The sequence below is a fragment of the Ictidomys tridecemlineatus genome, chromosome 11, assembly GCF_052094955.1.
Source record: "Ictidomys tridecemlineatus isolate mIctTri1 chromosome 11, mIctTri1.hap1, whole genome shotgun sequence".
Classification (NCBI taxonomy): domain Eukaryota; kingdom Metazoa; phylum Chordata; class Mammalia; order Rodentia; family Sciuridae; genus Ictidomys; species Ictidomys tridecemlineatus.
Window position 1 is genome coordinate 109,119,112 of NC_135487.1, and position 26,659 is coordinate 109,145,770.

General features: G+C 50.7%; 1 protein-coding gene and 1 long non-coding RNA gene across 4 annotated transcripts in view; one reads left to right on the forward strand and one right to left on the reverse strand.

Moving 5' to 3' along the window:
- Positions 1–264: 264 nt before the first annotated feature.
- Positions 265–26,659, reverse strand: part of Igsf3 (immunoglobulin superfamily member 3) — an 89,146-nt gene continuing 62,751 nt past the window's right edge. For all 3 annotated transcript variants that reach the window (XM_078027084.1, XM_078027083.1, XM_078027082.1), the window contains 5 exons: positions 24,172–24,576; positions 13,315–13,725; positions 10,096–10,503; positions 5,266–5,751; positions 265–3,409 (listed from right to left, as the gene is read on the reverse strand). In XM_078027084.1, coding sequence (XP_077883210.1) covers positions 3,159–3,409; positions 5,266–5,751; positions 10,096–10,503; positions 13,315–13,725; positions 24,172–24,576 — 1,961 coding nt within the window. In that variant the 3' untranslated portion in view covers positions 265–3,158. The remainder of the gene's footprint in view (positions 3,410–5,265; positions 5,752–10,095; positions 10,504–13,314; positions 13,726–24,171; positions 24,577–26,659) is intronic.
- Positions 13,722–14,860, forward strand: LOC144368283 (uncharacterized). Its single transcript, XR_013428088.1, has 2 exons — positions 13,722–13,875; positions 14,436–14,860. It is a non-coding gene; the product is annotated as an uncharacterized LOC144368283 (long non-coding RNA).

Below are 26,659 nucleotides of genomic sequence, written 5' to 3' on the forward strand. Positions count from 1 at the left end.
GATACATTTCAGCAGATGACAATGGGTGTTTTGAGGGAATTTCTGGGAGAGACTTTTTTTTTTTTTTAATTGTCTGTACAAAAGCATCAATTAGGTTGGGATGTAGCACGATCACAAAGACTGCACTTCACGGACCTTGAGCCCAGCAGGCCAATGCCAAGGGCAGAACTCTGGGTCCCCACATCACACAGTTCCACGGGAAAAAAGTGGTTGGTTAAGGGAGAGAGGAAGGAGACAGCCAACTCCAGAAAATGTAAACAGCCATATGGTCAACATAATTTACTACAGGTCTCTGAAGTGTATATAAAATGTTTTAGTGCAACATCTTACAAATAGTTTTCCTTTAAAAAAAAAACAAAACAAAATCAACAGCCCTCTACATCATGCATGGGTAGTTTCCTTACCCCATCTCTTTTTTTTTTTTCTTCTTTTTCTTCAACAATGAACGCAGAGAAACCATTGTTTGAAAAGAATATGAAAACTTGCTACAGAAACACCCTGGTGAAAGAGGGTGTGGTTATATCCATGTCCTGGGATGCGCCTAGCACAGTGTAGTTTTTCATAAATGCAACATTGTAGACGTAGGTAAGTGGAGAGAGTCCAGCAGGTTTCCTCTCTTGAACTCAGAAGACTTGAGCTCCAGTGGACAATGTGCAATGAAGTCTTGCAGCCACTAGAGGGCACCATTACCATTTATCTGATACCACATTTCCATAGAAATGGCCAAAGAAAGAAGGTCCTGGGTTTTTGTTTTTTTTTTGTTTTTTTTTTCATACAAAGCTCAAAAAGCTCAACCTTTGATGGAATCCCCTAGCCCAGTAGAAAATACACAGAAAAAGCAATTATTAAAATACTGGCTTCGGTTTCTTTTTTTCATTTCGATTTTCCTGCATTGGCTTCACATATTTAATTACGTGCAGCACCTACTTTTCTACCGCTATGAACCAATTCAAACTGAAATCTTAGTCCTGGCCAGCCCTCTGGCATCTTTCCCTTCAGACAAAGGAAAAGTCAGTCATCTCCCCTTGTTGACTCAGCCTAAACAGCAGGAGTCAGCAGTTTCCACGGAAAGCCCACACCCCCTGAAATGAAGAAACAGGGCAAAAGACATTCTTTCTTCATGACTGAGCCAATTCGGTACCTCTAACATGTTGATGCAGCATAATAAGTGGGAATCAGCATAGCAGGCATCCGTGGGATTAAGGTGGCAGTGCCTACACCCTGTCTCAGAGGACAGAGCTGGAGCATCGGGCAGAGAAAAGACGGGTCTGCCTTTCCCAGAAAATGGTGGAGCAGTCATCTTGCTCCCAGCCAGCGTCCACTTAACGGCCCACCCTGCCTGGGCACCTGCAGACCCCGAGCACGGATCCGTGCCCGAGTGGCCTGGGGAATCCCACAGCCTTCCCTGGAGTCGGTACATTCTCAGGACTGGGCTTCACAGGGATCTCTTTTGTTAGACTGAGTTCTGGAATCCCAGGTGCCTTCTTCCAAATGGGGCTCCCTTTTGTAATTCCAGGTACAAGTTCCTAGGGAAAAGGACATGGCACACTTGGCCAGCAAAAATAAAATGGGGAAGCAGGGTATACAGACATCTTCACAGAGTGAGCACAGGGAAGTATCTGCAACGGATGATGCTCCAGGGGACCTTGGCAACTGGCCCAGCATACGGTGACACTGGCCCTTGGGAGCATTAAAATAAAAAAAATCACCATACCAATCAAATGACCTAAAACCACCAAAAAAAAAAAAAATCCAAAAAAGGGAGGGGGGAGGGCAAAGACAACACATGTGCTCACTGTCTGCTGAGACCAGGTGAATGGAAAGGGTTACCAAGGGCCATGTCTGGACGTCCCCAAGGCTGGCAGTCTTCCAGCAGTGACATGGGGAGACAGAAATGGTGAATGAGGAAGACTTGAATATCTCTAAGGAAAATCTCATTGGAAGAACAAGAAAAACCTCCAGGGAGGCAGATATTCCTCAAGGCCCTTCAGACTCAGGCCCTGGAAGCCCCCTCCCATCCTCCCTCACTGTGCTTGCTGGCCCAGGGCCCTCCATGGGGGTACAGATGGCCGCTGCTTCAGCCTCTGTGCTGAGCTCAGGGTGGTCCTGCTTCCAACTTTCCCTCAAGTTTGGCAAAGTACCTGCAAACAAAAGCCACCTGCCACCATTATCAGCTGGAGCTGCCCATGCAGAATGGATCAAGCCAACAGCCAGCTGCTTTTTCCTTCCTTCTCTCTAATCACTGGCTTTGATCAAGGGGAGAGTCCGTAGCTGCCAAAAGCAGCGCCCTGCCCCACTGCAGCTCAGAAAGCATGTGCTGTTTGGAACTTCCATCCTCCAAGACAGTGTTCTTATTTTTTTTCTTTTTTGGCAAGGATAGGATGAAGCCTTTTTGCCTCCCTGACAGATTAGGCTGGCCGGGCACCATCTAACTCCTAATGGGGTTGTGCAGGATTTCTCTTGCACATATGCAGTTCTTTGAAGCAAAATTCAATGCTTTCATCTTGACTACAAAGTGGTTCCAACAACTCCAGATGAGGGAAAAGATAAGATACAAATTGGGCCCACGCTACCCATATTTTTCAAGTCTCATTAAGAAAGTAAAAAAAAATGTTTGGGTTGTATTTTGATCCACGGGTGGCATTTTCAAATGTGCAAAAAAAAAAAAACAAAAAGTCTTGGAAGAGATTCCTTGTTACTACAAAGTGGTCCTTTCCTCTTGCCATGGGTTGTATGTAAGAGAAATTCGTCCACAACCTTATGGAATCCAAAAGGGATAAACCAAAGTGGTTTAAAAATAGTACAGTACAAAGAATCGGAACCCCCCCTCCCCGCAGTAACATCTATCTGGGAATACTAGATAAATCGGTGAGTAGATGTGGCACCTGGAGCTACTCACTACATTACCAAAACCGAAAACTAGAAACCTATAACGGCAGGATCACGACATTTGGGCGCAAATAGCTAACCAACCAAGACCACCGCCTGGGGCAGTCCATCTCGGTGACTGACCCGGAGCTCTGAACACGTGCCAAGGCTGACAGCTTTCTGCACCGGCACCCCCATGTATGGGTGCTGTCGACTGTCCAATCACAGAGCAAGAGGCAGGAAGGACGGGCCTCAGCCCCTCTGTGGCCGATGTCCCCTGCGGATCCCCCTTAGTCTATGGCTCCTGGGTGGATGCTCAGCACCGGGGGCTCCAGGCAGGTGGGGGAGTAGTTGAGGTGTGGCTCTTTGATCCACAACAGAGGCACCCCGTTCTTCCCCTCCGAGTTCTTGCTGGAGTTCCGGCTTTTGAAGCGCACCAGCAGGATGGTGATGACCAGGATGCCAAAGATGGGGAAAGGGTAGAAGAAGACGAAGTAGAAGAGCGCGTCGTTGGAGCAGATGAGCGACTGGAGGGTGGAACCTGAAAAGGACACGAGACGGAGACGGACAGTGAGCACTGAGAGCCCGGAGTGTCCACCCCTTGGCTCCCGAGGACCTCACCCAGCCCAGCAGGAGCTACGGGGCAGCTCCCACCCCCGCCTGCCTTTCCCCTGCTACCCCACGGGTCTGCTCCCAAAGGAGAGAGCCCTTGTATCCTTCTCCTCATAACCACGCCTCTTCCAATCCACAGCTGCAATTTCAGATAACGCAGGGCTTCCACTTTCCATTGAGATCCATTACCCCGGCTTGGAAGGCCGTATCATAAAACGGAGCTTATCGATTGCAGACAACGGCGTCTAGGTCAGTAAAGAAGCTGACTCCTGGGGGGTTCTATTTTAAATGTCCCCCTTGCACTCAGTCCTGCTAAACTTCCTTCTTAGGGAATTTAACAGGATCCTTTCCGGCCCGCTTCTGAGAAGAGTTGTACCAGAGAGGATTGCCTGCTTGATTAACGTCGGCAATTAAAATGCCATTATGGACCGTTCACAAGGCCCAGTGTGCCTGGCTGCACAGACGCAGTTACAGCTGGACGTGGAACAGCGAGAGCCCAGGCACACCCGGGCCCCAGCGGAGGGATTGCATTGGACCTCGGAGGGAGGTGGCCTCAGAAAAATCTACGTCTTTCTCTGGAAAAGCAGGGTACCGGATCCTTTGCTCTAGGAAGCCTCATCATCATAGATGTCCACAAAGGAAAGATGACAAGTAGCCTACACATCTTCTCTTTTACGTCTGGACACTGGGTGATTCGGTGGACCATTCGGCAGGCTAAGCCCAATTTAGGTCTTTTTCGGTTTCTCCTTCCATTACACAGCTGCTGCTCATCAGGATGATTAAGAAACATTAACAAATATTTACACTTATTGGATTTCCAAAGTATATGAAACTGCTGATCGTCAACCACTTTTGACCTACAAAAAAAAAATCTCAATTTCATAGGGTTCTATTTAATGCAGCGCTTACAGGAGGTGACTGAGGCAAAGAAAGAGCTGACAAAACTCAAAACCTCACATCGAGATTATGGGGTAAAATGTTTTGATTGAAAAGAAGTTGAAAATCCGAGCCAATTTTTTTTTTTTATTTCTGCAGGATAGGCTGATTCTACGATAGCAAACACTATTTTCAGTCTGATACTCCACGTTTTGACAGAAGGCCAATCAAAAGGGTGCCTTGTTAGAACAAATAACTCAGGCCCTCAAGAATTTTCTGAAATCTTTGTTGAGCGTGAAAGTCCCTCTGCGTGAGGAAAATTTCGTTCTGGAACATTCTGCAGCAACAGGCTGCAGCTTTGCTTCTCCTGACGCTCCTGTCACATCCCTGCCTTAGGAAAGGCTTTCCTTTCCTACCAACCACGCAAAAATCCACCTGAACCTCCAAGTCATCCTCTGAAATAAAACTGACCCAGAAAAAAAGTATGACTGACAGTGAGGAAGTCAGGCTTCCTTCTTTCCCTTTCTCTTAATGAGTCTGAAACACTTGCTGTTTCACTAAAGAGAGACTGGGTTCAGTATTCCAAAGTGAAACAAAGTAAATATCTTAGCAATATACATGCACAGTGAAATCTTCCTAGAATAGACTCTGGTGGAGCATTAAGTTTATTATAAAGATTAGATGGCGTATCATCACTTTAATTCTCATCCCCCTCCCCCCTTTGTTTGCATGGGCAATCGAGGGTCAACCGCATCAATTACGTGTCCAGTCCTGCCATATCTCCAACCCTGATACCCACCCACGACAGTTAGGAAAGCTGCTTATTAACCCATAATGGAGCTCTGTGTGCATCTCCGGGACAGTTGGAACCAACAGCCCCCATCCTTCCTCTGAACTGGGGAAACTCACTAGTGTCCAGCACGCGAATGCCAATGGGGGCGGACTCCTCCTCCGTCAGCCGGTACCACTCCCTCTGAGGGCTGGGCAGCCACTCCTCCACGTGACAGGAGTAGTTGCCCGTGTCGTGGGGGCTGGCCTGCAGCACCGTGAGCCGGTAGAGCAGGGGCGACAGCCTCTGGAAGCGAAGCCGGCCCTCCCAAGGGCTGCCCTCTGGGCCAAAGACGGCGTCGGGGCCCACCCGCAGCAGCACCGTGCGTTCTGTCGGTTCGTCCTCCTCCTCCCCTTCCTCCTCCTCCTCCTCCTCCTCCTCCTCCTCTGGTTCTTCCAGACCAGGGCTGCCCCTTTTCCCTTCAGCTTTTGTCCTCAGGGAGTACCAGGCCACAGCAAAGCGGGAGTCCTGGCTCGAGCGAGACACGATGCTGCAGTCCAGCTGAAAAGCCGCCTTCTCCGACACGGTGGCGTTGGGGACCACTGTGTCCACCTGCAGGGCGGCATCTGTGGAGGGACAGGGGACAAAGAAGGAAGAAGAGGCTGGTTTATTTGCTGGAAACAGATTGAATGTCCACTGCTAACCACATTGTACTGTGGAAATACCCACCCGGAGTGCTGTGCACCCATTAGAAGGACAGATTGGCAGAGCTATGTACAGAGATGTGGAACAAGAGTCGAGGAAAACGCTGGAGTACTCGGATTCTGTGTGCTCTACACATCACCATAGGCAGAAAAATATCCCCTTCTGACACACACCTCTGTTTATATTTGCAGAATTAAGAAGCTGGTAAAGTGGCTGTCTGTGGGAATCCAGAGAGGAAGGGCCACTTATTTTCCCTGTAACCCCTTGTAGTGACTGAACAATGTCCCCTCAGAATCCATGTCCACTTAGAATCTCGGCATATGACCTGACTTGAAAAGAGAGTCTTTGCAGATGTAATTAGCCAGGTAAGGGCATGCTGGACTAGGGGACTGGTCTTATGGACTCAACTGTGATCCCCTTCCCTGCCAGATCCATCTGTTGAAGTTCTAACCCTCAACGTGACTATGTGGAGAAAAGGGCTTTGGGGAGATAATCACGGTTAGAAGAGGTCACAAGGGTAGCGCTCTAATAAGATGGGTGGCCTTATCGCAGAAAGAGATCTTATAGTAAGAGAAAGAGATCTCTTTCCAGGTATCGGCATGGGGGGCCCCATGAGCACACAGCAAGAGGGCAGCCATCTATCATCTGCCAGGCAGGAAGGGGAGCCCTCACCAGGACACGAGCAGGCTGCACCTCAACCTCAGACTCCAGCCTCCAGAACCGCGAGACACACGGTTCTGTGGTCTAAGCCACCCAGTCTATGGTACTGTGTTACGACAATGTAGCAGAGCAAGACCCCCAACTGGCGTCCTAGTCAGAACAGGAGAGGACACAGAGACGAAGGCTGTATGGCCATGGAGGAACAGACTGGACAGACACACATCTACGCTATGACCCAGGAATGCCCGGGGCCACCAGAAGCCGGAAGGGACAAGGGCATCTTCTCCCCTAGAAACCAGGGAGCCTGGCGATGAGGACGACCCTGCCTCTACAACTGTGAGAGAATGGATTTCTTTTGTTTTATGCAAAAGAAACTCTAGGAGACGAATACATCCACTGAGAAACTCTTGAATTTAAACTGTGCATGGAGCTTACTGATAAAGCCACAGTGACCCCAAGGAGATAAACATCCTGTCCAAGGACTGAAGCCCAGTACCAGACCTCCGGCCTGCAAAGGCCCCTCCTCCTGGGCACCGGCTCACAGAGGACGTGCACGGGGAATGCCCTCCAGGTCAGGGGGAGACACAGAATCCCCACGGAGGTGGCCAGGCTGGTGAACCGTGCCTGGGACACCACTGGCCAGTCTCTCATCTGGGAGTTTTGTTGACGTTTTCCTTTTTCCTTTGACTAGCTGTGGTAGGTTCTGATTCACTTCCCGGCTTTGGCTCGGTTTATGAAACGTCCATGAAAAAGGCGGACGTCACACGTCGGCAGACGTCGACACACCACGTCAGGTTGCGTTTGGATAGAGACCAAAAGGAGTGCTTCCCAAAGACTGTCCTGGGCTGTGGATGAATCGGCTCCATGTCACTTGCAGGTGAACACGAAGCTGGGCTTCTGACTGCTTTGGTGGGGCTCTGCCAGGCCCCTCCACATCTTCCGGGCCCATCTGGGATCTCAGTGTGCACCGTGAGCCCACAAAGGTTTCGTGAATGGCTACAGGTGGTGGGCACAGCGCATCAGCCCCGATCTTAGGAGGAGAATGGGGTCGAGAACAGACACCGTCAGGGTGGACAATATCAGTCCACAGGTGACTCAAACTCACACGACTCAGCAGCTTCTTTTCAGAGAGGACGGCAAAAACATCATCTCGGAGCCATTAGAAAGCTACCCCCCAAGACCAAGGGTGCCCTGGAGCTTCTTAACTTCCGGCATCCGACACGGCATTCCGAAGCTCCAGGCAACTGTGTGGTGTCAAAGGAGTGGTGACGTGTGATAGAGCCCAGCACGGCCAGGTGGCCAGGTGGAGAGACACCATCAGGCATTTCGTTTCCTGGGTCCTCTTCCCCATTGACCCTCCCTCTGCTCCCTTCTCTTCTGCGTGGTCCTTTTGAATACCTTGCGTGCGTTCATGACTCCACACAAGTTTCTGGAATGAAGTTAACTTTGACCTTTCCACAACCTCCCCCCCCCCCCCCGGCCCCTTAACATGCTTCTTTACCGGTTTGGATCCCTGTGTCTGTCCCCTTCTAAATCAGGCCAACCCTTGCCCCCTCATGCTGACTTCCACACGTTCCCAAGGATAAGACCCAAGAGAGTGATTCATCTCAGCCCGTCCCCTCCATCTCAAGCCCACTGCTCCCTGGCTGTCACCTGGACCTCCACCTCTGGCCTGTGTGTGTGTCATGAATGTGGTTCTTCCCTCCTCCCTGGTTCTGCACGTCAAGCACAGCATCTGACCTTCTCAACAACCACCTGGCTGAGGGAAGGAGCCATCAGAGATCCATCAGAGATCAGAGTTCACCTCACAGATCCCATGCATGGAGGATGGCAGGCTCTAGTCCCCACCAAAACCACTGTGAGCACAGCTCTCAGAGAGCTATTTATTTTGAGCCTTCCAGATGTTCAACATAGAGCTCAAAACAAGCCTTTGGAGAACATCCTCATGATGAACGCTGCACAGCAGCAAAACCCGTGGCTAGGAAATGCTTTCTAGGACATGCTCACCCAAGAATGTTGAGAGGGTAGCAAAAAACACTTCTTAAGGACAGTGAGATCTTGATGTCCTTCAGAGCCAGAGTCGGTGAGGAGAGGAAGACACAAGACCAAAACCCACCAACCAACCCTCCAAAACAAAAATACACCGAATTACTAACAGGAGGTATTCCAGGTAGTGAGGTGACAAGTGACTTTTCTACATCTTTCTGTTTTCAGTGTGTTTCGCAATTAGCATGACTTACACAATCAGGGACAGCCAGGGGGAAGGAAGGAAGGTGGGTCTAGGCAAGGCCATCTGCAGGGTCACAGGGTCACAGGTCACAGGGTCATCAGGGCTGTGCTGGTAGCACACAATGCAGTGGAGGGAAGCAGGTGGGCACCCCTTCTGCTCTTCCTGGCTGGGCTGCAATTCCTTTCTGCCAGGTCAGTAAAATCTACAGGGCAGGGTTGTTGGGAGGACTGAATGCTTCCTGACTGTGGCAGGGTGCAGCTCCTACTCCAGGAATGCCTGTCTCCTCCTGTCCACGCAGGGGCGTGAGGATGGCCATCTGCAAAATGGGTGGGAGCTGGGGGAGAAGGGCATTCCGCTGCCACACTCTACAGTCTTCCCGTCAGGAGAGACTAGTCTCTAGATGAGGGCAAATGCAGAAAACTACATAGAAAAAACAAAACAACTCCAAGGAAATGGAACTCAAGTAGAGGCGATTTCCCCCTCCAACTTCGGGAAGACACAGACAAGTGAGAAACTGTCCCTGTCCTGTAACAAAGGCACTTCGCCTCCCTGAAGCATGTTCTATGATGAATGGGCACAGCAGACTCGGGAGGCTCCTATGTGCCACCAAGGGAAGGAGCAGCTCCGCCGAACAGGAAAACCTGACCAAGACTTCCAAACCACAAATGTGAACAGCAGAGTGCCCAGAGGATACAAGCTGCTCACACTGACGGAGGTGAGTTCACTTCTGCTCCATTTCCTCCTGGGAACCGCTGACTTTTTGCCCTGATGTGGATGAATGATGGTGCAATGTTGAAAAACACACAGGGAATCTGCACAACCCAGCTTTGATTGTGTGCTTAAGTGTGTGACAATTATCACACCCAGTAATTGTAAGTATTTAGGTGTTTCAGAAACAGCAACAGAGACAGGAAAAGCCAAAGGTCACACGGACAGACTAGTCATTAGAACCAACAGAATTATTAGGATGCGAGAGTGGAGGCTGCAGGTGGTTAGAGATTTCTATTTAAAGAATCGATTCCTTTCCACTGAAAATCGGCCAGCTTAACTTTTTGAACCACACGGCTGTTGTTTCAAAAATTCTTTCGTGATCTCAACCACTTGTCCAGATCTGAATGCACGTTTTTTTTTTTTGATTCCATACCCTGCAATAAGGAATTGCCATTTCATTCTCATTAAGAAATCAAATCACCTTAGGCCGAATGCCGATGTGCAATTCTCCACTCACAAGGAAAAAGAACCCTGAGACAATCTTGAAAACAGACGTATAATGTAACTGTGCATATACTTAACTGAACGTAATTTGATAATAATCTTATTCATCGTATGAAATATCGTACCTAAAGGGGACACTTCAAAGGGACATCACCCTCACCTGGTCTCATGACCGTAACTGCAGTCTGTCCGGCAGTGTCCTCGGCCCTCTTGTACCACAGGCCGCTGGGGCTGGGCAGCCACTCCTCCACGCGGCAGCTGTAGGTCCCGCTGTCCTGCACCGCCACGTTCTGGATGAAGAGTCGGTACACGCCGGGGGAGGGGCTCTCCAGGTGCAGCCGCCCCTGCAGGTTGTTTTTGGCTGCCTGCTCTCCATAGTGGAAGGTGGCCTCGCGGCTCAGGCGGGCCACGGTCTCCCGCTCCGGGTGATTGGGCTTCCACACAAACCACTCCACCACCAGCTGCGAGGCCATGCTGGTGCGGTTCAGGACGACGCACTCCAGCTGCACCTGCCGGGTCTCCAGAACCGACAGATTCCCATGGGCTTGGCTGAGCCTCAGGCGGCTGTCTGGATCAGAGAGGAAAAAGATGTCACCACACAGGCACCCTCTCCAAGGAGAGGTGAACGGGTGCCCTCCAAGTACAGGAGAGCAGCTCAGGCTGGCTCGGCAGACACCGTTCTCAAACACTGAGCTTCTGGATCATGTGAACAGAGGACCTGGATTTCCAGTTCCCCAGTGTTCTAGAAGCTACTGCCCCCAGTACATCACCCTCACGGGTTCAGAGGCTTTCGGGAGGGCGACACAAGGTGCAGGAGACTACACATCCACAGGACGACAGATCACAAGGGGTGCGGCTGCCTGATGGGGTGCCCGGGAAGGGGAAGGCAAGGGCACGGGGAGAACCCCTCTTGCACAAGAGTCAACCTCGGAAACTGACCAGATGATGGCTGGACAAGGCTGGGTGTCAATCATAAAAGACTGCAGAGGACGCCCAGTATAATAAGCTCACGAGCTCCCTCATAATCACCTCCCTCTCAAGGTGGGAAGAGAACGGATCTGACATCAGTAAAGAAAAGAATGATCGTGATGGGTGGGACCCGATGGTTTGAAAGCTCACTAACGAGACGCTCCGGTGAAAGAGTGTCATTAACAATGGCACACACTGATAGCAGGCCTGTTATTTCATAAAGGGCCCTAATGAGCCTCCCTGGACCAGAGGGATCTAAAAGCTACAGTACTGTAAACACACAGAGGCACCTGGGGAGCAACCCCGGGGTGACAGGAGGGGACGGGAAGGGGGCCTCGCCCTGGGACTCAGTACGTCACACTTCGGTGTGGCCTGAATGTTTTACAGTGCTCAGGATTGCTGTTTCAATTTAAAAGTTTTAAAAACCCAACATACACTTGAAATAGCCAGCTTCCCAAAACATACACGTAAGAAGAAGTCACCTCTGGTCATCTTTTGGGTTGCAAGGTTATTATTTTTTTCATGGTGGGATTTTTGTTTTTTTACTTGTATTTCCCAAAAGCTCTGTAAGTATATACTTTCTAAACAGGAAAAAAAGAAATAGAAACGGACCCCAAATCTCAATTGATATAAGGGGGGGAAGCTGCTTCAATGTGTGTCCTGTGAGATTTCTGCTTACAGATTTGAAACTCCCTGTGACAGAGCTGACACTAAACGTGTGGACAGGGATCCATGCTGTCCTTTGGCAGTGCCCTGCTTAGCTTGACGGCAGCCTCAGCTGGGGGTATTCCCTTGATAAATTTAGGAGGCATCGAGGGTCTCTTGGTTTCAGAATAAATGAGGAAAGGGAAAGGACATGGTGGCTGGAGTGGAAGGGCAGGGGACAGGGGTGACATTCTCCCAGCTGAGAAAGTACAGAGAAAGGGAGTGGAGAGGATAGGAACCCAGAACGCACTGGCGGCCCAAGGACCGTCTGCAGTCGGGATGCAGGTCACTGGAGCCGCCGCAGAGCAGGGCTTCCTGGTAGCGCATCAGCACAAGGCTAGCAGAGGACGCACCACGGCCACCACTGTACTCAGCACTGGCTGGGCCACATGGGGACCAGGCGTCTGGGCCCCCTGGCTTCCACTCCACAATATGCACTGAGGCCTCCTGGGAGTCAAGCCAGCGGAAGAAAACCAAGTCCCTGGGCTCATTCAGGGAGCTCCAACAAATATATATGAATACACACAACAAATGTATATGGTGTAGGTGGATATGTAAATAATAAATAAGTAATACACAGCAGCTGGAATGAGTGAATACGAGCACAAACACGAGTAAGTGCTTCATGATTACTTACCTGAGAAGAAGTCAGCGAGTGGAATGCCAGGTGCTGAAATGTACTATAAAGGGAATGGGAAAGACTTCTAGGGTGCTCTTTAACTTAAAATGAGCCAGAGACACCTTGCAGAGGAAGGGTGGAACAAAGCCCTGTGGTGTTCAAGGATTAAATCAACCATTTGTTCCTGATTGAACCAGTCTTCGCGAAGGATGCCATGCTGGTGGCTAAAGATATCACAAGAGCCCTTCCTTAATATGTATATTCTAGTACAGAAGAAATGCGGGTGATCATTATACCACGTGTTAAGGCACTCTTAGCAATACAGGAGAAATCAGAGTAGATTTCATGGAGGAGGTGCTGAGGAACGGCCTCAGCAAAGGCCCTGCAGAGAGTTGAAGGGGCTCCTTAACCAAGAGAAGGGAGACGGCAAGGTGCAGCCTTCCTGCAGGAGGAGTTGACCCTGGCTTACCTTGGGTTGTTCCAGGGACAGATCTAAAACCTGAGAGGGAAACGACAGGGAAGCAGTCCTTTTAACCATCGAGGCTGCCCCAAAGTGGAGCCCAGGCTTGCCAAGGCAGGCAGCCCCCTCTCCTGGGCGTGCGGCAGGGGGCAGGCTAAGGGCTCCACCCTGGGGCTGAGATGGCAAGGTCCTGCCTGGGCTGAGATAGGAGGTCAGGGAGAAGGGGAGGCAGCTGAGGGAGCCCAGGGAACGCTTCAAGGCAGGAAGTGGGCAGGGGGAGCCATTGCTAGCCCAAGATCCAAGGTGCAGACTGCAAATGCAGAAAGAGATCCAGCACCTGCCCTAGAAACTGCAGCCTTATTCTATGGACCAGACCCAGCCACCCCTCAGCACCTCCGGTGAAGATGGCACCTGCAGGAGCAGAGCTGAGGATTCTCTGTGAGTCTGCACCAAAAACAGGACCCACTGAGCAGAGCAGAAGGACCTCCGGGCACCAGCATTATGGTCTGTGTAGCAGTGCCCACTCTGGATGACCTCTCCCCAGGGCCCCGCAGAGCCCTGGCTGGCCCCGGGCAGCCTGTGCTGGAAACCCACTGGCCCAGGAAGGTCACACCGTCCGCCCTCACCTGGCTGCTTCACGGTGACTTCTGTGCGTCCTGACACCTCCTCGGCCAGCTTGTACCAGGCGTAGTTGGGGCTCAGCAGCCACTCCTCGACGTGGCAGTAGTAGCTGCCGCTGTCACTGACCTCCGCTCTCTGGACAGTGAGGCTGAACAGGCCCCCAGACACGTGCCTCTCGAACTGCAGCCGGGCTCGCAGGCCCTCCTCCTCGGCATAGGTGCCGTACTCGAAGGCGGAGCTGTGGGTGGTCTTGAGGATGAGCTTGCCGTCGGCGTCGGAGGGCTTGTGGACGTACCAGAGCACGGCGAAGTGCGAGTTCTGGCTGGTCTGAGACTTGACTGAGCAGTTCAGCTGAATGGGCCTGTTCTCCACCAGGGTGAGGGTTCTCTTGGATTTGCTCACCTGCAGCTTTGTCACTGTGAAGGAGAGGGAGCAGTTCAGGAAAACCGCCACACCCCCTCCTGGAAACGTGGCCCACTCTAAACCTCAGGTGCGGGCTCAGGGCCTGCCTCTGTCCGGCACTGCTCCTAGCAGACACGAACAGGCTTCCTCCAAGACGTGGCTCGGTATGAGGACACCCCTCCATCCACTTCTCCTTGCCACACCCCTGAACTAGACATTCACCACCTCCCCCGGTCCCCGCTGTCTTCCCTGCCCTCCAGGACCCTGTAGCTAAAACACAAACCTGACCCCATCCGGCCTCTCGTGATGAAGTTTAACGGCTCCCAGCTGCCTAGGGGTTCTAAAGAAAACCATTCCTTTGCCCAGCGCAGAGCCTCTTTGAGACCTGGCCTCTGTCCAGCTGTCCTGACTCACCTCCACAACTTGGCCCCGAACACCCTCCATGGTCCCGGGCGGTTTCCCCCTGAGCTCTGGCCTCTGTCCTCTCTGCCTAGCTCCTCCGCCACCTCCCCACCCTGACCCTTCTCCACTCACCTTCTGGCCCTCCTTCCTCCTTCCTGTCCCTCCACCTGGTCAGGTGCCCTTGCTCAGCCCTTATAAAGACCCCAGGCTCTTTTTTCCTTCCATCTTTCTTTGATCCTAGACTGTGGGCATCTGAAGGGACCGACCAAGTCCTTTTTCACTCAACCAGCCGATGTTCCAGAGCACCCACCGTTTCCCACAGGCTGCCAAGTCCTGGGGACGCCCTGAGGGACAAGACAGAGTCCCAGCCCCATAGAGTTCTGCTAGTGGACGTCCTCATGGCCACAGCCCAGGGCCTAGCACAATGCCCAGCCTTCAGAGAGCGCTCGGAGTGTTCGCTGAAACGTGTGCAGGTGGGCGAGAGAAGGAGCGCGTTCTGGGGAATGGAGGCGGCACACGATGCCCATGTGCTGTAGGGACCACCGTGGGGCGGGGGGAGGGGAGAAGGCTGGGAAGATGACGGCAGCAAGGGAGAGCGGAGCTGACTCCGGTGTCCCCTTCCCCTGTTCCAAAAACAGCAGGAAGGCCAGACTCCAGAGTGCCACCCCGGCTGCTAATGATCAACCATGTTCACCTTTTCGGTGGCACGAAGCCAATTGTCTAACCAAATATATCTTATGAAAGTAATGCGAGCTCTCACCCACTCCCTCATGATTACACTTGGCTCTGATTCCTCCTACCCACCTTCCTCCTCCCTCCTGAGAAGAAACAATCCCAAGTTTGTCTTCGGGAACCGGGAGTAAGAGCCGCCTTCTACCCGGCTCCTCTCTTTACACTTCTTTACGCTTTGAGTTTTGGCCACTTGCCAGCTGAGAGAAAAACCCGGGGCAAGGTACAGACCCCACACAGGGAAAAAGTAGAGAGGGCTTCCTCCAACTGGGCTGCTTAGCCGGGAGGGAAGGAGCAGGGCAGATCTGCCCTGGCCGGTCTCCAGTACTTTGCTGGGCAGGCTCTTGTTTCCTCAGGCCAGAGTCCCGCTGCAGGAGCAGCAAGCACAACCAGACACGGGACTGACCGGGCGGGACCCTGGGACCCTCTGCCAGCTCCAGTCAGCTCTAAGTATGCAAAGACAGTGGCAAGGATTGAGTGCCTTGTGTAAAGGAATCAAAGGCCTCAGATGGCCACTTGGTCCCCTGGTACCACACAGGCAAGGTCCTGAATGGGTGGAAAGTTTTAACAAGCCAAGGTGCGGCAGTCCCCCAACCCCAGCACCATTACTACAACAGCACCTCTGAGGACATGCCTCCTGGTGCTACGTCAGACTTTCTCTTTATGCAGAGAGGTGGGATTCACACCCAGAACACAGTAACTTGAGAGAAATCCCTCAACCCATGGCCCCACCTTCTGGTTTCATCATTTTTGCTAACAAGTCCAGTCTTCGGCCTTCTCCCTTCTTCCTAAGTCCCCTAAGGGCATGCTAGGAGTTCAGGGAAGGGTTTACCACCAAGCTCCCCAGCCTTGGACACCCGACTTGCACTGGCTCACCAGTCGACTTTTCAGAGGGGATTCCCATAGTGCTTGATGCAACCAGCTCCCTTTTCTTTCCTTTCCAACCCAATTCACCGCACGCCAATGATATCTCTATCCGTGCAAATGACACCACCTGAATTATCTGGTTCTTGGCCAAAAAAAAAAAAAAAAAAAGGTGGGTTCTTCAGGGTAGAGTAGAAAGAGCTTTAAAATGTATTATTAATTGGGGCCAGATTATTTTTTGCAACTGTTACTAAGGAAACCTTCATTGCCATAGTAACTGCATATGTTAAACTGGAATCCTACGACTCAACTTCAATTTGGTCACATGGCCTGAGATCGAGAATCCAAGGAAGAGAAGTGTTTCAAAGCATTTCCATTTTTTTCCCCCCTTCCCATGTCAAAATATTGTGAAGTGTTGAGAGGCTTGGAAAAGAGAGGCACTTTTGAAATTGGGCGCGTGCCTGACAGGTGGGCAAGGGGGCTGCTCTTAGCCTACACTTTGGAATTTGCTCCCACTTCTCAAGGGCAGGGAGGACCTTTCCTAAGGCCCAGGGGAGACTGGAGGCTCCACAGCTAATTAGCAAACACTCCTGGGCCCTGTCACAGCACTGCCCTGGGCAGTGAGCATCTGTGCCTCACCTCCCTCCACGGTTAGGAGAGCCCAGCCCCGTGAAGGCCTGGAGGTGTTTCCTTCTGCAAAACAAGAGCAATAACAGCAGTCTGGCTCCTGAGGAGCACTGTACAGGTTCAAAGCAATAAGTCCACAGAAAGAGTTGAGCCTAAGTCCTGGTGTATAAAAACAGTGAATTTTTAGGTATGCTCATTCCCTTTGGTTTCTGTGCCTGGTGCCAAGTCCAGAGCTCCACACTAGATGGAAACTGTCCAACCTCAGTGGCACCTGTGCCTCTGAAAGTGCTGCTACAGAGCAGCAGCGTGAAATCAAGTAGGAGCTTGTCACAAAGGCAGACCCGTAAGCCCGCTAAGTCAGAATCTGCATTTTTAACAAGATGCCCCAGTGATTCAGACAGGTGTGAAAGCCTGAGAAACCCCGGACTTGGCTGTGTCCGTGTATGGCTTTCGTGAAGCAATAAATGCAGAGGTGAAAGATGCCCAGGACTGAAACTTGATTAATCCCCGACAGTGATTAAGTAGGAGGCAAAAAAAGAACCCAACCAGAGGCAGGAAGAAGGGCCAGGGTAGCTTGCAGCGATGCCCCATCCACGAGAGAACACTCCAGCTCATTCCAGGAGTTGAACAGCTCCCATCATTTGCAGGAATGGCCCTTGCTTTCTGAAGCTGGACATTTCCTTCCCAGGCTTGGGATCAGAGCGTGGAGACATGTGTGATGAGCCAGGATGGGTGGTATCAAGGGGACAGACAGGAGAGAGGAGAAACGGGCAGCAAGAAACAGCAGCTGCCTTCCGGCCAGCTTCCCCACCCACTTCTGTTTTGTGAGTGCTCTCCCCACATACAATTCACTCCTTCCACCCATAAACCCCACTCCACTTCAGTCCCACGATGCCTTGCTCTGAAGGTAATTTTTTAAAGGTCTTGTCTTCTCTCGGTCTAAAGGGCAAGGAGTACATGACTCAGTCACTGCTAAACAAATTAACAAACGGGTGATTGAAGGGAAATGGGATTCATCTTTTAAAGAAGGATTATGAATGTTGACTGTGATGGGAGGGAGAGAGCCTTTCAAAAGCTTGTGACCTCAGCTGCTTTGGTTCTGAGAAACGGATGAGCAGGTGTTCAACAAGTGGAGAAGGAAAGTGAAAGGGCACCTGAGAAAAAGATGACCCCTCTGTGCACTGTGATCAGGGAAGGGCAAGTGCTCAGGCACGGTGAGTCAGTCAGAAGGGTGAGCTGCAGCCAGGCTGTGAGGGACCCAGATCTGGCACTCGATCCTGACTACTTGTGGCTCCCGGGCCAAGATCCCTGCATCTGTGGCACAGATCAACACAGATTAGCACGGATTATCTGGAACTTGTTAGAACCCACTGGGTCAGAAAGAAACTCAGGATGGGGCCCAGCAACCTGTGGTCCCCCAGTCTTAGCTATAGTCAGGCAGGTCTTCCTAAGTGGCAAGCAGAAACAGTCACTCCCCAGCAAGGAGCCTGCCTCCACTCACCACCCACAGCCAGGCACTTCTCAACAGGGTGGCCAAAGCCCCCAGACATCATGAAAATCTGGAGGCCTGTCTTTGGTTGTCAAATTGATTTGGAAATATCTGATGGTCAGAAGCCAATCGTAGATGTTCGGGGAAAACTACACGATAAAGCTCTGCCTTGCATCCTATATGACTTTCAAATGACACAGGGGTGAAAGGTGTGTCCCTAAGCCTAGAACCTAACTTTGATTTTATCATAAGCACAATTTTTTTTGTTTTTGTTTTTCACGGTTTCAATAAATGAGAGTTTTTTTCCTGTTTCCTTCAGAATTGGTTGGGGATTCAGAAAGTCGGTCCCAGTGGGCAGTGCTGCCTGGGGCGCAGATCTGTGGTAGTGACTGTCGCTCTGCATTTCAGGGCGACATTCACAGCGCCTCTGCCAGCTGTAGCAGTGAGGGTTAGTGTGTCTCCTAGTGTCACTGTCCCTGAGCAGTTACATAGTGAAGCACATTGTTTTACTATGAGCTTCTTAAAAAAAAAAAAAAAATTCTCCTTTATCCCACTATTAGGGTGATAAAACAATTTCTAAAGGTTATGTGATTAGGAATTTTATATTGTCTATGAGTTTCATTCCAGGGCAGAAAAGAGAATATCACAAATTGTTGTTGAAAAGGAGGATATGATCTGCGTAAGATCTAGAGTCCTAATCCCTCAGTTCAGTGTATTCTTATTTATTTAACATACTTTCATAGAGTCCCCTCTTACTTTGTGCTCAGCAGTATTCTAAGCGTGTTACAAATAGAACGTACTTTCCAGTCCTATGAAATACATATTGTCATCCTCTTACAAAGACATTTGCCCAAGGTCACACAGCCAGTTATGTGGCCGAACTGCAACTCCAGCCCAGGCCACCTGGTTCGCATTTTCTTTTAACTATTACACATGCGACCTCTAGGCTCCAGTGTTCCCTGTGCTGGCTCTGCCACCACATCCATGGGCCCTACTGCACTCCTTACTGCACTCCTGAAGGGCAGCAGCTCATGGGTCTTTGCAGCCTTGGCACCCAGCAGGGAAAGTGCACAGATGCTTGGCGAGGTAGGAGGCAGAGCTGAATAAAGGGAAAGGAGCAAGGTCGGAAAGAGAGTTCATTGGGAGAAATCCAGACACACCCTTCCTTGCCTTACCTGTCTGCAGAGGGGACCAGTGATCTGGTTGACACCAGTAGCAAGCGGACCTGGTGTCAATACGTGAGGCACAGGGAGAGGGCCAGGGCTCCTGTCCTCAGGCTCAGTCTGTCTCTATGCAGACGACAGGCACAAGCCACAGGGAACGGAAGGAGAACCCCAGGCTTCCCTGAAAGAAAGCAGGGGCCACTCTGGGGAGGGACGGGGCAGCCAGCCCCTACTGCACTGTGATAATGAGAGCCAGTGTTCAAGTGGCCTGGACTCCTGGAAGTCAAAGAAAAGGCCCTCCGCTAACCTCATCTGCCAGGTCAGCAATAAGAAACAGAAGGAAAAGGATCTGGCAACATCCAGAGGGTATTAAATATTCATCCCGACTACCCATCAGTAAAATCCCAGCAGAGTATACCCACCGACAAGTCGGCTTTCTACCACCGGAGGCTGTCCTCCTGGAAGCCTGTTTATTGCTTTGTCGATTTTAATGTGCAATGTTTAATAGCCAGGCCAAGGTACGGTCGTAAACATTTGGAAAAATGAGGGCTGACATTTCCCTTATTGCTTCTGTATTTAGCCGTGTGTAATTGGAGGGTGGTTTTTGGAACGAAAGAAAATCAGAAGGAAGCAAGGTGATGCTTCACAATTAAAAGAGAAAAGAACTGATTAAGAATTAAGAATAAGAGTATGCTAACCTGGCTAAAAGTCTTGCCTACATGCCCCGTGGGGGTCACACTACGCAGATCAAGGCAAGTAAGCCTGAGCTTAATCAGCAACAAAAAGAGAGAGGGAGGCCTTCGCTCCCTGAAGACTTCTCTGAGGATGTGTCCAGGGATCAGCAATGCCAAGGGGCAGGCGGTAAAAGAGCCACAGCAAGTCGACCCACCCCAGGTTCTGAAGAATCAAATACCAGCGATGTGGTCAGGATCAGCAGGTGGCCTGGCAGGGACCAGCGGGGCACAGGCCACACAGAGGCTTGCCAGGGGCAATGACATCATAGCAGCAAAGCCAATGACAAATGGACCAACCTGAGTCACTCACCAGCCCCTGGGTTTCTACTGATTCTCTCAGAATAAAAGTATTCGACAGAGTATTCTTTTAAAGGTGGGGGACAAAGGACAGGAGACATTTCTATAGAAGATGTCAGAGCAGGGCCAAGAATTCATGTTTTGGGGAGCACGGTATGCAGGGATGGTGGAGGGAAGGGAGGCTGGCACTGTTCGGGGACTCCCATATGGCCAAGCCTTAGAGCCACCTTGTGGCAGAAGTTAGAAGAAACAAGGGAGCGAGCGTGCAGGGGCACAGATGAAACTTCTCTGCCATTAGCAACCTGTCTCCTGAGGAAGCTCTCTGAGTGCTGTGTGACCCCAACTTCTACAAAACAAATTTAAGGGGGGGGGATCAAGATGGTAAACCAGAGAGAGGAGATAGTAAAAAGAAGTACATGGTGCTAGGGTGTAGCTCAGTGGTGGGGGGGCATGCCTAGCACTCACACAGCCCTGGGTTCCCTCCCCAGCATGTGTGCTCTCAGGCACGCGCACACACACACACTCACACACACACTCACTCACACACACTCACACACAGAGTACGTGGTGCCAAAGGATTCCTAAAATAATTAAATAAATATATGGCACTTTGTCTAGAAAGTCCATAAAATAATAAAATGAAGCACTTGGATTCCAGACTGCCTGTCCAGATTGGAATCCTGGCTCTGCCCGTTATTATGAATCACTGGGTTATTTATTTAACCCCTATTGCACCGTCCTCTTCTGTAAAATGGTGAGGCAGTATCCCCGGCGGCCGTGCACAGAGTAAGAAAGAATTAAGTAAGATACTGCATGCAAAGCACTCAGGATGGTGATGGCCACACAAGAAACGGTGAAAGTCATCATTTGCTGTTGGTGCCACTGCTGTTGTGACCGCTGGCCTCACCGGTGACAAGACTCTTCTGCACTAGCGACCCCAATAGAAGAGGGGAAGCCTCTTCTATAAAGAGTGCCACCAGCTGAATGCAGAAGACATAACGTGTGATTATAAGGCTTCAGGAGATGTCCGACTCTTCCCACCCTGAGTGCTCTTAATAAGACACACCCACATTCAAACCCTAGCCTCCCCACCCACTGCTTATCTGACTTAGGAAAATGAGAATCTCTCTGAGCCTCTGCTACTTCGTTTATCATACAGGATCTTCACGCTGGCTGTGAAGACTCAGTGAGATAATACACACCAAGCGTTCAGTACTGTCTCCGGCACACAGTCAGCCTTCACGTCCATTTCCACTTTTATGTCCCCAAAACATAAAAACACCAGTACCAACCAGCATATTTAGGAAAAAGAGGAGAAATGGATATGAAGCTCTTTGGAAAATATTAAGTGCTAACTGTATAAATATTTGATAAGGAGAGACAGCAACACTTAAGGGCCCGCACTCTCCCTGGTGCCTCGGCCACGCTGGGAGTCAAGAGGGGCCTGGAGCTCCTACCTTTGCTCTTCCCGGCCTCCAGAGGGTCAGGAAAGTGAACTATGTGGCGCACCTTTAGAAAAGCAGAGGGCTCGCAGCATTATGAGCCCAGGGATGCTCAAAAGTCCCCTGGGCCAGCCACTGCGGGTCCTCACCGTACAGTGAAAACACAAACAGAAGCCACCCTGACAGATACAAGACTCAGGGCAGTCCTGGGAGCAGAGGCTGGGCCTCTGCATCTCCAGCTACTTTACTGTTAGGAGGCGATGGAACGGTTATGATGGAAAATGCAAATGTGCACAAACCAGAGGGAACCCGGGCTCCCATCTCAGTTCAAGCCTCTCGGTTCTGCCATTTAAGGAGGTGGTGGCTCCATCAGGGCTCCGAACCCCTGGGTTTCCTCTCTAGCAAAATGGGGGACCCAGACCTCCACACGATCAGCCTGTGGGATGAGTTTAAAAAGAAAGTGTAAGTATTTAGCACAGAGCCTGGCGCCCAGGTGGAACTTCATTCATTTCTGCCCCCTTTCTATTTTTGGCGCTACTGTGAATTAATCAGAATCCAAATGATGAGAGCCTTCCATGACCCAACGCTATATTTATCCCTGAGGCACTCAGACTTAAGAGTCCCAGTCGCAACAGAAAGGAGCAAATATCAGGGGCTTATTCAGAGAGGCCATGACAGGCAAGGTCTTGGGAGCCTCAGCTCTACCTTCCACAGCTACAGGACCATGTGACAGCCACTGCTGCTCAGAACATAGACCTTGAGTGACAGGGGAGACAACAAAAGGCACAATTATGATCCCAATGTTCTCCTCGATAGGGCAGGCAAGTGGGGGCCTCAGAGCTTCCTCAACAAGGGTGCACATCAAACGTGTCCCGCTTAACCTGCCATTAACCTGCGACGCCACTTAAGAACATCCTCTCCCCGGCCCTTCTCAGCCCAGCCTCAGGCTCTAATTGACCCAGGAACATCTCATCATCATCTAGACAACTCACTTGTTACAAGACCGGTACAGAATAGGCCTCTGTTATGGCGACAGAAGATGGGGAAGGAAAAACGCAGACATCACCATTATTTAACCTCGCACGGCTGAAAACAACCCTGTGGCTATCCAAAGTCAGCCAGCAGATCAGGTAGGGCACTAATCGCAGCTCTTAGTGGGCAGAAAAAAAAATAAAAATCCTTTTTTTTTTTTTTTTCCAAGGCATTTAAATCATCTTTGCAAAATGGTCAGGGCAGAAAGTCACAAAAAAAGTCTTTGCCAAGGTCCGCTCTCACCCTTCAGTGTGTGGGTGCCTGTTCTACCCTGCGTACGGGCTGGACAACGGGAGACATGCAGGAGCCTGCAGCCTGGGCTCCCCCTCCACCAGCCTCGAACCTGGCAGGCCACCAGGAGGACGGGGAAAGCCCACAGGGCAGGACACACTGAGCTACCACCCCATGTTCACGGAAGGCCCCAAGGTGGGAGATGGCAGAAACCCCCAAACTCTGCTTATCTCTGCTTTGAGAGGTCTCACACTCCATGGAATAAGGAACTCACCGAGAGGGCCTGGGTTAAGGAAACATTACAGACAAAAGACCACAGGAGTTCAATCCCACCTCCACCACTGACCAGCTAGGAGACCTTAGGCTAATGCATCCTTCCCAAGGTTGTGAAATTCTCAGAAAGTAACTGATGACTACACCTAGCATGAAGCAGATGCTCAGAAAGAGCCCATCCCCTTTCCTTTCCCCTTCCCTCTGAGTTCCTTGTCTACTAAGGGGGACGATGATATCTCATTTACACAATTATTGCAAAGACTATAGGAGATAAGGTTGAGTAAAGAGATGGAGATTTCCAGAAAACAACTGGCCTGCAGACTCCACAAAGGTCAATATCATCACACACACACACACACACACACACACACACACACAAGAAGGGGAATTGGTCTAGATTAAGAGTCTAAAGAGACAGGACAACTAAATGTGATGCATGCTCTCTGAATCCTTTGTTTGCAAGAAAACACACACACAACACACACACACACACACACACACACACACACACACATCCCAAAGGGCAATATATATTGGGACAACTGGAGAAAGGTAAGTAAGGAACCACTCTCTAACGCTCAATAACCACCGTGTGGCAGTGGTGTTGTGGTTGGGTAGGACGACGTCTTGTTCTTAGAGTTACATGCCTGAGTATTCAGGGGGACGTGTCCTGATATCTACTACTTACCCTCAAATGGTTCAGAAACAACCAAAATATACTAAGAGGGACAACACAAGTGTGGTGGGACATCATGAACTGGCCATCAAGGAAAGAGAAGATTAGGGTTCCTTGCACAATTCTTGCAACTTCTTATTGACTTGAAATTTCTCTGAGTTGGGAAACTGAAGCTATGGCAGGGCTCAACCCACACGTACTGTCCCTCCTCACGGGTCTCCTGCGTCATGCAAGCTCAGGTCCTCAAATCTCACGTTGTTCGCTTTCCTATGTTCATGTGTGAACAGACGACCAGTGTAACTCCACATCATGCATAACCACGAGAACGGGAAGGGATAGTCCCAAGTCTGTATGTCAAAATACCCCCCACTGACATGAGTATCTAAAAAGAACAAATCAAAAAGTAACAATGTGTTTTCCAAGAACAAAAGTCTCACACATGGTGCAAGTGCATATCCCACAGGTCCTATAACAGGGACGCCCAGGGCAGGCAGCACCCACCTGGCTGCAGCACGCGGATCTCCAGCAGGTTGGAGGTCCTCTCCGCCAGCCGCGTCCACGTGTTATTGTAGTTCCTCCTCCACAGTTCAGCCACGCACTGGTACTTGCCCGCCTCTGTGTCACTGGCCCGGCTGATGCTCAGGCGGACGTTGTTGCTGGACTCGGCCTTCTCGATGGCGGTCCGGGTTCGGAAGCTGGAGGACCTGTCCCCCCACTGGACCCCTCCATCCCGTGTGAAGGTCACCAGGTCATGGAACTCAACAGTGCCCACGGGCTGGAACCGCCACGTCACCGACACGGGGACCCGGGCCGGGTAGTGGGGTTTGATGATGCACTGCAAGTCAAAGGAGTCGCTGTAGGTCACCCCTGGCGTCCGGGAGATGGCCGTGACCGCAAAGCCCGTTTCTGGAGAAGACAACAGAGAATCAGCCAGAGGAGGCGCCTGGCTTTCCTGGGGCAGTGTGACCTCAGCAGTGGCGCGCCTGGCAAAGACGGGGCTCACCAGCTCTCTTTGGAACATTCTTTTCACGTGAGGGTTTATAGAACTCTCTGTCCTACGGAGGCACAAACTGACAATTTACCACACCTCACAGAAAGAGGTCTAGGCAATTCCTGGAGAAACTCTAGAGCCCAGACCCTTTCCGGAGACTGTCACATGGATTTGCATTAGACCTTCCTCTAGAGTTGGATCCTATCATTCGCTGGGGGGCGGGGGGGAGGTGCTGATTCCATGTAGCCAGGGCCATTCCTCGAAATCCCAGAATTGTATGCAAAAATAGGAGAAAAAAAAGCTCCAAAGCCAATTTTCTTCATTGCTGGCAAGAAGTGCACACCCACCCACCTGGACATCTTTCCCTAGCCCCCTAGTGCATGGGTGGCCTGGAAGGGAAGCAGACAGAGGCCCCCAGCTCCTGCTCCACTTCCCCCACAAAGTCCAGGAGCAGGGAGGCAGTAAGGGATGCCCAGCAGGAGGGAATGATCTTCAACAGGTGGTGACAATGGTCCTGAATTCAGGGTTTGCAATCTCAGTAAGATGGTGAGTCTGGACACTCCCTACAGAATGAGGGAGCATGACTAATCCCTAATGGTCACACCTCGATCAAGATCTTCACAGTCCCTTCAGTTTGGAAATACTGGTTCCTATTAGGGTACCATTGAAATCATGGATCTAAGAGCCTCCGGTATGTATCGAGCACCATCTACATGCCAGGCACAGTGCCCAGTGCTTTGCTCACACATTTCACTGAATCAACCTTGCAGGACAGGTAGGCTTACTGTCCCTGTTTGCAGGGCACAGTGAAATTAAACTGCCCAAAGTTAAAATGCTAGTAAATAGCACCATCAGGCTGCAGACCTGACTGTACTGATTCCGGGGGCCTTTTGAGGTTGCTGTACCCATGGGAAGCATAACACAGTAGTTAAACGCACAGACTCTGGGGCCAGCCTTCTGACTGTGAGACCTCCCTGCTGTGTGACATTACACAAGTCACTTAGCTTCTCTCTGCCTCTGTTTCCTCATACGTAAAATGGGTTCGTGAAAGTTAAACAAAGAAGTATTTGTAAAATAATTGGATAGTTTCTGACACAGGGTACATATTTTGTTAAATATGTGTTTTGTTCAGGAAACAAAACAGATAGCAAGTCAAGTACTTTAAAATCCATAGGTGAAAGTGGACATACAGAATGAGCCTTTGGGCTTTCTATGGGTGATCATCAGTGAATAACGAGGCAAAGTTTGCTGAGAACTCTGGATCTTCAATTTGGATTTCCTACTATATATTCTTAAAAGAAAGATTTCAAGTCTCAGAGGCCCATCCTTAAACACTAAATGGTTATAACCTGTGTGTTGCATGTTATCACCCCAAGAGTGATGTAGAACAGGACCTTGGGGGACAAGATCTGCTTGGCACACCATGGTCACAGTGCCACAGCATCCAAGCCACCCTACCTGAGCAGTCTTGAGGCCCGCAGGTGTGGGGAAGCTGCCCCGTTTACAACCTCATCCACAACCTTGCGGCTGCCACCTCCCGGCTGAGCAGATCCACACCCTAGTTGCACCAATGTGAAAATCTGTGTGTGGGTCATTGTTTATTTTAGACTAAAGAGACAACCTTAGTCCAGGGGACCCCTCCTGCACTTTTCTAATCCACCTCTTTGGTCTGCACTGATGTGGCTTTAGCCAGAGGCATCTTGAGGCACCAGAGCCCAGGGCAGGCTGCTCAGTATGACCTGGCTGTGGGACTGGCCAGACACGTGGTGAGTTTGAAATCACTCTGGGCGTGACCTGATACCGTGAAATGACCTCTAGTCCTAACTCCAACCACTCCTCAGACATGTAAACCTCACAGGACCGTGGGTGGGGAGAAACATCAGTACTGATGCCTGGAGCTTTACCCAAAGTTCTGTCTCCAAAGGTCCACACTAGTGCTGAGCCTAGGGCAGCAATGACTAGGAAACTCGGTCACTAGAGGAGTTCCGGGAGGCAGAA